The sequence below is a fragment of the Diadema antillarum genome, unplaced genomic scaffold (genome assembly GCF_040938485.1).
Source record: "Diadema antillarum isolate AM-2024a unplaced genomic scaffold, OU_Dant_1.0 seq00000303_RagTag, whole genome shotgun sequence".
Taxonomy (NCBI): domain Eukaryota; kingdom Metazoa; phylum Echinodermata; class Echinoidea; order Diadematoida; family Diadematidae; genus Diadema; species Diadema antillarum.
Window position 1 is genome coordinate 545527 of NW_027271326.1, and position 10119 is coordinate 555645.

General features: G+C 38.8%; 1 protein-coding gene across 1 annotated transcript in view; it reads right to left on the bottom strand.

Annotated features, from left to right (window-relative positions):
* Positions 1-9765, bottom strand: part of LOC139730364 (BMP-binding endothelial regulator protein-like) — a 46269-nt gene extending 36504 nt beyond the window's left edge. The window contains exons 1-3 of the mRNA XM_071641231.1: positions 9759-9765; positions 8596-8747; positions 64-163 (exon numbers count right to left, since the gene is read on the bottom strand). Coding sequence (XP_071497332.1) covers positions 64-163; positions 8596-8747; positions 9759-9765 — 259 coding nt within the window. The remainder of the gene's footprint in view (positions 1-63; positions 164-8595; positions 8748-9758) is intronic.
* Between the last annotated feature and the right edge of the window lie 354 nt (positions 9766-10119).

Consider the following 10119-nt stretch of genomic DNA (forward strand, 5'->3'; position numbering starts at 1 on the left):
TGATGTCTCACATAACAGTACTGATTGCCATTCACACGAAGTGGTGAACACCCGAACACTTACCTTTACACTTTTCACAGCAATCGACCCCAAGCGTCGTTATCACCAGTGCGCAATCGACTAGATCCTCACACACTTCTCTTCTACATATCACTTTCTCTTTCTGAAAAGAGAGAAAAGAGAAGATAAACAAAATGTTAGTTTTTAGAAGTCATTATCTTCATGTGGGTGTTTCCTTAATATCCCATCTCTTAGTATCTCGGTACTAAACTTTTCTTTGAGTTTACATATTTTTTTACCGAAATGAGATTGGTTTCAATCGATATAAAAACCATTCTTTCGATTCATAATAACATTCCACCTGAAGTGAACTTTGTAATATTCGTAAAATTTTGCAATATATATATATATATGTATATATATATATATATATATACACTACCCCACTCTTTACACTACCCCACTCCTGCCTGACATGCACCACCGCACACAAACCTTCCCCCAATATCACATGATCACTCACATCCCGCCACAAGACAGCCACAAGACATCCACAAGACATCCAGGCAACGCAAACGTCTGCTTAGCAGGTAATCATATTATTTAGTTTATTTATGATATATGTTTGATAATTTTTATTGTATGATATGTTTGTATGCTATATATACTCACTATACACTCATTTCCAGTTATACATTGTTGAATGTGTTGCAAAGTGCCAAAAATATTGCCAAGTATGTCATGTAACTATTAACTCATGCTCAACTTATATTTAATATATTGTGTTTATGACTTCAGATTTGTTATGCTCGAAAACATATATTTCGTTACACAAACAGACATTAAAGCTGAGGAAGACCACGGTCGAAAGCTTCACAACTCTGCCGGTTTCATGCGACATCTTCTGTTATCTACATTGTCTCAACTATATATATATATATATATATATATATATATATATATATATATATATATATATATATATATATATATATATATATACCTTGAATTGCATAGAGAGGACCGCGTATTGACTATATCAGACATTTATTGATAAAGGGGCGCAGTATTTGCAAGACTCCACGACAATTGCGGGAAATTTCGAAGCTGTGAACGGTTACAAAACGCCTCTTAATTCGCCGTGGACAAGCTTTCACGAAAATACCTCACAGGGTCACATTTAAAGGTTACCAAAGATATTGCAATACAGCTGCTTTTAAAACTCTGAATTAATAATGGAAATTACCTTTTCAATGGCTAAGATTCGACTGATCTTTTCGAGAAGGAAAGACACTGAGGTTCCGTCTTCATGAACTCTTCTAGAGACATTGAAAGATATTTTTTTTTTATCGTCGTTTCTTTTCCCAACACTCCCCCCCCCCCCCCAAAAAAAAAAACCCTCTTTACATACAGTACATGTATATCGACAAGAATCATCACACATTATTGACATTACTTCCAGAGGGGAATACTTGAGAAGCTCTGCGCAACATTCTTGACGATTTTTTGTTTAATACTCAGCGACGAGCATGTGTCAAAGAAACTTGAAGTGTAATTCAATCAAAATAATAAGTAAATATTCAATACTAGATGAGTCATTCTGAGGCTTGTTTTCTTTTCTGTTATTTGTAGAGGAAATCATATTTCAAAAAAATGAAAATTAACTGTCATCGTTATATCTGCGATGGGAAGTTGCAATGGCCAAGATAAATCCAATCTATAGTTTCCTTCCTGGCATAATCTTTGTTGTCGGGCCGCCATATTCATCCACACGTGGCCGCAGGCGAACAAATACTAGTAAAAAACGATGAAAGACCACCCTAATTCGTCGGGAAAGGGAGTATACATCATCATGGAGGTAGATATTGTTTTCTTTGAAATTTAAGAAGTCCCCCCCCCCCACACACACACAAACGATCAGTCATCATAGTGCACGTGAAGCTGTATAATCCTGTATCTCGAGATTTTGCAATGTAAGAGAAGAATAATATCATATCAAACTTATATCGGTTTCAAAGAAAGATAAAGAAAGGAAATGGAAAAACTAGCAGTCTTGATATTGATTTTAAATACAGATCTACTCCTGTGTGTGTCCTTCACATGACTAACTAATGGGAAGAATCGTAAAAGTAGAATAGAATTGATTACGTAGTTGAAAAAAAAAACAACTATCTATGAGTAACAATTAACGAAAGAGAGAGCAAACAAAAATTGCCAGAGACCGCTACCTCTTAGACGCTGTCAATTTGAATACATACATAATTGTGCATCGGAATAGGTTACAATTACAATAGACTCTGTAGTTATTGGTTACTGTGTCATGTATGGCATCGTACGAAAGTGCGACAGAAGTTCCCCCCCCCCCCCAGATTACCTGTACTTGCAAGGCGCTTCCTAGAATCGTTCACAGACGCCTTATGAACATATTTCACATTGACATTTTATGACTGACATATTGGAGACAAATCGAGGTGATTCAGGCACGAATAAGCCATCCATTCTTTGAAAACTTTACAGCAATTTTTTTATGACGGGAAGTGCGAATACTAGTAGGCCCTAGTTGTTTCGAAGTTGTCCAGTGGTTTTGCATTTGAAGCCGCAGTAGGGAAAAAAGGAGAAGAAAGAAAAGTACTCGTATGTACAAAGCAGACGATCAAACGCACAGACGTAAACAGGAATTTGAGACTGTATACCCTTTAGTGATGCACTATCGCATGTTTCGAAACAACCGCGGGACTGCAAGAGCAAGTCGTAAATCATCTTTACTGCGTGTTTTTCTCGTCCAACATGACAACCGAATCATTGTGCAAAAGGAAAAACTTCACATAAATCGCCCTTAGAGGGAGATCATTTTTGTTGGCAAAGAAAGAAGCAAATATCCTTAGTCAGATATCTGCGCCCATTGATCTTTTCAAACTCTCCGTTGATCAACCCCTGTAGACATTATTTCTTTCTGCCTTTTCTCAAAGTATTTCTCTAAATTGAGTAGTATAATCAAAAAATTAGCGAGCCGTAGACTTTTGGAACCAATCGTCGTATAACGTCGTCGTCGGAAAGCTCTCCTTCGATTTGGCAAAAAGTTTATTGTGTTTTATGAGTGGTTGCAATGATATGACACAGTTAAAACGACTTTTGGTAGAGATAATTAGAAATGAAAACGGCGTCGGCCGTCGATGCGAGAAAAGCAGTTCTCAGAAGGAAGGTTGATGATTAAATTGGGATAGATTCTTAAACGAGAGAGGGGGTGCGAGGGACGGGGGGGGGGGGGGGGGGGGGGGGAGGGGAATGATTTCAGTATAAACGCGAGCCTTGATTTCAAAAAGCCCTTCATCCCTCTGCTCAATTGACGAAACGATATCAGATACGGCATTATCTTCTCTTCAAAAATAAAAATAAAACTAACAGACAAACAAACAAACAAACGCTCCAACATACTAACAAAACGAAAGCAGACCAATGCACGCACGAGGTAAACTCTCGTTCCCAGAGAGCTGTCGCGATATCTGGCGGGCTCCAAACATTAATGTAACCATGGACCTACCAACAAAGCGGGTCCCCTTAACTCCTTGCTGCGTGCCGGATGACGAAGTGAGGCTACACGAGAAACCTCAGTTTCTTAGACATGTACGCCTATTCAACATTGTTACTTTTGGAGTGATCCCATATTTTGTGTATGCACAATGTATCGTGGAGCATGGGGGAGGGGTAGGATGGGGGAAATCAAAGGCAACTTTAGTTTGGCAGACTGTAGGGAAATGAACGAATGACTTTACACTTTTGAATGCTGAAACGATTGAAGCACGTCCCATTCAGAACTTCGTGTCAATTTGTATTCATTGTTGGCTTTGTATTTCCAAACTTCCAAAAGGCTCGGGGAAAAAAAAAATCAACCCTGTGAGAGAGCGCCGTAATCCATAACTTCCTCCGTGGAAATAGATAACCTCTCCCGCTATAATATCCAAGATAAACAAATTAACATGCGGCCGTTTTATCTGTAATTTACAATCCTATGATGTCTTATGTCGCTTTTGTAACTTGACCTCCAGACTGGAACAGAGAATGATTCTCCGAGTATAGACTTAAGCGCTCCGAGTCGACACGCTTGATTTATGTGCGGTCAAGTGGTATTTATTTAAATTTGTTCTAACCAGGAACGATAATTTCATTTCTCCAAGTTCACTGCATTGTAGCCTTTCTCTCTCCTTCCCTTTCTTTTCTCTCCCAATATCTCCCTCAGTCTCTATCTCTTTCTCTCTCCCCTCCTCCTTCATCTCTATTCTGTTTCTTTGTCCATCAACCATCTCTCTCCCTTAATCATTCTCTCCGTCATTTCCTTCATTTCCATTCCTCCTTTTTTTTTCTTTCCTCTATACACTTCCACTCTCATAAAAATATTTTGATATCGTAATAACTTCAACTTTACAACCGCTAAAGTGCAAGTCCACACTTTGTCAGGGCTGGCTTCAATACTGAGTAATAAAATCAAATGAAGCGAGATGGCGGATCCTTCATCTTCCAATCAGGGTTGAGTTCCCAGTGTTAGGTGAATAAACTGCATCCTTTATTCTCGTTGTGCTTATAAGATTAAATACTTGCAAACTTTCTCGGTTCGTTCAGGTGCACTCAAGCTGCTCAATAAAATCTCGGTGCCGCAGGAAGAATTCGGTCTTAAATCGTGATATTCGTGATACATCATGTATGATAAACGATAATTACGACCTTCATTGACAGAGTTCACGAGTGATTGTTTAATTTCCAATTACTTGAAATCCCCCTCTGTCATTATGTATATCATTGGTCTACTGAATACAGAATAGAGCACCGAATCAGCTTAGATCAGTACCACCTAACCAATATAAGCGTATGCACATGACACATAAGGGCGTGTGATTTAAAAAAACAAATACAAGCGTTATGTTAAAAAAGTACAGTTTCTAAGAAAAGCGTCAATAATAGTTCAATATCAGTGGTCCTTATAAGTTTGTTTCTTTTTGTAGTCGGTCAATCAGCATCGATCATATTCTAAAGTTTTTAGTTTGATATATTTATTTGTTTCTGTTGAAAATGGAAAAAAAAATAAATGGTTGAATGAATGAATGAATGAATGAATGAATGAATGAATGAATGAATAAATGAATGAATGAATTTTTGTAACTCTCTCCTTCTCTCTCTCTCTCATACCCCTTCTATTTTCTCCTTTTACCTTGCATCGAATGTATATACATATACTTTTTTTTTCTGTTGCAGTGATCTCATTCAACGTGAGCACGAGGTGAGATATCAATTGAAAATAAATTGCTTATTGAAATATAACTTAAACAGCCCTCCCTTAGTACCTCCCTGTTAGCCGAACACCACTACCATTGTATTTTCACACCTCTTAGCCACTTTTAATCTTTTGCCAAATCTCGATATTTCCCCAAATTGCCCCCTTTTCCCACTAAATCTGTGTCCTTGTACCAGCCAAATTGCAAGGTATTCACCGATTATAGCGAGGTGACGAGAAATTCTCCAGAAGACGCAAACGTGGAAATAACAGGCATTCAATTCAGCACAGTTAGAGATTATAATCTGAAAGATGAATTAAAATAACCAAGTAACACATGGGTGATCGACAGAGGTACAAAAAAAAGGATAAAATGCCCGTGTGCTTTTTTAGTACATCGCAGTTCATATCAGGGTCCCAATTTCAGGATTGCGAGCAAGAAAGGAAACAGAATCAACAAAATAGACGGTTGAATAAAAGAGCGATCAAGAGATAGAAGGTGGCACAGAGGGAAGATATTTATAGTGGTTTGGCATACAATGTTATCGCCCTATGATCGCGAGTATAACGATACATGATTTCTGCCATCGCTAACACTCTGTCGTCTGCTCAATTGACACCCTGGTAAACGCTTATCGGCAAGTCGGATCTGACTGCATTTTTTTTCTGTCGGCGTGCCACTTGCCAATTTGCGTTATGTGAAGTCCTGACCCCAAAGAAAAGGACTCCAATGATTTGACATCGTAGCAGTGGCGAAGTCAAACCTGATGAAAACAATCCTTTGAGATACACATCATTCATTTTTCGTTACAAGTGGTAGAGGCTGAGAAATCGTGCGAGATAATGAAGAGTGCAAATGCGGATAGACGATTCATCGAAATTCGCTTCGTTTCTATCCAACGACAATTTGAACTTTCGTTGTTCTCTTTGCTATTGCTGTTCGCTTTCCTTTTATGCCACCAATTACACATGCGAACTAATTTAGGGTAATCAATGTTATACAACACGATCAAATCCCGATAAAGTCAATGCACATTGCTTTTCTTAGTTTGGGAATTTTAGATTACCCAGACTTTAAGGATTCTGTTGAATACTTTCGACGACATAACTCATAACAACTCACAACAAGCTGTACGCGAGCAGGTCACCATGTAAAAACAACAGAAGAAGACTGAAGTAAATTGTGCCATTGTTTGTTTGTTGCTTTTTCGACAATGCCCGTGATTACAGAACATCAGTAACGGTCGAGCGATAGGAATCAATTCTTTATTAAACAAAATTATACATCATAACTTTCTTTTGAAGTGTTCTCGGCTTCCATGTTTGCAACTTCATCGGGGTCACAAATGCATGTTCCCTACAGTTTGTATGTGTATGTGCGTGTGTGTTTGTTTGTCTGTTCCTGTATCTGTTTATTTGTTTATTTGTTTGTTTTCTATATTGTGCTGCGATATCTAGGCATCCTGTTCAGGTTACAGATTGTATAGAAGGAAATGCGCTGTCATAGGTTGCTAATCAGGTTGGCCTCGATTTCTAGGGCACCTGTATTGAACATTGCGGGACGCGAAATGGTACGCCTAAAGTCAACAATTACGCTATGTCAATTCATTTGCCGTAGATTGAACTTCATGATATAACACTACTTTCTCCCATATTCATTCATTTCTGTGTCGATTGATGAATCAATTACAGAAAGGGTCTTTGTTTTTTTCAGCTGTAAGTTGCGTGTGTGTGTGTGTTTTTTTTTATACCATTAAACAATGAAATGTGTACGCCAGCACTCTTACTATCAGAGAGACGTTGCTCAACGTGTAATCTAATCAAGCATTTATAGTCAAACTTATTGCCTATATCTCTTCCACGAATGTCTTCTCGTTTAGATGGCAGAATAGGCAGTCGCTCCTGCCAAGGTTGTGAAATTGTCGGCACTCCCCAAAGAGATACCGGTTCGGAAGAGCCCAAATACGCTTTGATCTTACCTTGCGCATATTTCCTCGCCATACATTAATATAAAAGAATCCGTGCGCGGCGCACAAACAGAGCTAATATAAGGAAACGAAACAAGGACTGGTAACGACGGGGGAGATTTGGGAGTATAAAAAACACATTCGTCATAAATAATAAATCTCAGAAACTGTCCGTAATGTCTGCGGCAATCAAGATTCCAAGAACGCAGAGACTGGATTAATAAGGCAGCATTTTGGGTGGCCTATGGACTCGACAAATCTTGGTAAACATAAAACGTGCCTACCGCACAACGATATCTCTTCTGTTTACGTCGGCCGGGGAAAGTTTTGAGATAAATCTCTATCGTTTGTATATTCTCTTCTTACACACGTGACCTATTCTTGAGCCCAGATTGCTGAAATAGTGAAAACAAAAATAAAATATTGTACGCAGTTTGACGGTGCTTTGTTTCGCTTCTTCCGAGATGCCGGAGTAATGAGTCCGGATGAAAAGATCTCGTCACTCAGGAAACTACGATGCTATCTCGAGTGCCTTAACGGAAGAAAGATTTTTTTTTTTTTGAGGAGTTTGTGATAACATCAGAGCGACGAGGTGAAGAGCAACAGTTTAAATGTCGGTTAGCAGCGCGCCGACATACTTGCAGAATTCCTTGAGGTTTGGTTTTGTTTCGTGCTGTTTCGTCTTCCTCTTTTTTCCCCTGTTTTTCAAAGTCACTTGAGAAAAGCAATTGAAAGAAGAGACCCAACCATCTTTCGCTGAATAGAACTGACTCTTCCCATTTTCTTATATCTTATTTTATTCTTTTTTTTTTACAGTGATCCATCTCGGGGAAAAAAAGTTTGAGATGGCATCTCTGAAGTGAAAATAAAGAACTTGAGAAGAATGTTAAGACACAAAAGCTTCCTCTATAAATGTCACAACTCTCTCATCTTTTTCTTTTTTCATTTTCTCTCGAAAACTAAGCTTACTCCTAAAATGGACGCCCAGTTATAATAGGATATCATTCATTTGTATCTCAAGACGTGCACGTTTGCTTCGGTTTTGATTTGCGCAAACACGGATTAAAGATGGCTTAGAACAAAAGCTGCTTTTTCTGCAAATTTGTTTTGGTTATCTAACAAAGGGAAATGTTCGAATTAAGATTGTACATACAACGAGAGCGTAAAGAGAACAGTGCCAAACAAGTCAAACAAGAGAACAATAAATTTGTAATAAGTATCAGTGACTGTATTTCTCTCTCTCTCTCTCTCTCTCTCTCTCTCTCTCTCTTACTAATATGGTATGATAACTAGATTACTTGGGCTAATCAGAATCCAGACAGTACGTATTATATAAAGTAAATGAAAACAACAGCAGCTTACCTCGCATAAACACGTAATACACGGATTTCCCACCAAGAAAGGTGGCTGTACAACTTCGCCTTCTCGTTCGCACGACAGTGGGTCACCTGCAGAATGAATAAGGAACAAAAATGGTGTAGTCTCGTTAGCCAATCGTTTGGAGCGATCATTTACTGAACGAAATAGTCTTTATCTGTTCAGTTCATTTTGCAACACAGCGCAAGATATAAATAATAATGATATTAATGATAATAAGGTCTTCTTTATTTAGAGCAGCCTCTTCAGTGTTACGACTGCTCTACCAGAGGCCCCACCTGCCATTATTATTACCATAGGCGATGCCAGGTACCCATTTATACACATGGGTCGAGAGGGACGTGATGGGTAAAAACATCTTGTCCAAGAACACAAACACTGGGCGGGAATAGAACTTGGGTCCTCCGACTGGGAGTCGCGGGCGTCTTAAACACTATGCCACAGCGTATAATACATTTACATCAGTGAATTTTGCATTTTAATATCATCATCATTCGTAATTGTTGTTGTTTCCGTTGTGTTTGTTGTCATCTTTGTTGTTGTCATTTGTTACATAATCTCGAGTCTGATACAAATGATTGAGAAAACCCACGCAGTTCTTCGAAATCATTCGAATTTGATAGCATGTTAATTCAGTGAACAGTTGATGTGTTGTGTTTCTGCCCAGTTTGATACTTCGATGGTCGTTTTCTTTGCCTATATGTCTACATGCACATTAAAAAAACCCAAATAGGTTCATATCTCAGCAACAAATTGAGAGGAAAGAGATGTAGAAGAACAATCATGCACAGTATCATCATGCAAGGAATGTAAACCCTGCTAATATCATTATAATACGAAGTCTTATTTTTGTATACGTGTGGCAACGTACAAGTCATAACATTCTCGGATCACATCCATTTGGGCTACATAATCTTCGTTCCTTGAATCACTGTGGCAAATACATTGCAATTAAGGAGTGCAGTATGTGCACTGAGAAGTCTCAACTACTAGTACTTTTTTCTACAGTCACGAAAGTCTACTACATTTTTTCTTTTTCTTTTTCGTTTTTTTTTTTTTTTTTTTGGGGGGGGGAGGGGGCAGGGGGTGGTGGGGTTAGTTCAGCGTGCCATGCGATTATCTCTGCTGGTGAAAACTTTATGTTATACCTGACATTGCGGCACAGATGTAGGAACCCCAAATCACACATAGACATGATATAATCCATACTCGGCACATCGTTGATTCAGTAGATTCTCGCCATACCCACTGGTAACTGCACACACAGGCACACATCTGCCGTCCACTATGCGTTGCTGCCACCATTACAATAACCGTTAGCGTCCTTTTAGAATATCATAAACACTCAGTTTAGAAAACTTGCTAATGTCCTGATCCTCCGCGCACCCTCATGATTGGTGAAAGCCATCTAGCATCCGCCGGAGCACGAAAACCGTTTCGTAATGCTCGGCAGAGAAGGCGACTTACACAAAAAATCGTTTGCCAACGACAAGTGGCGAGCGATTTGTT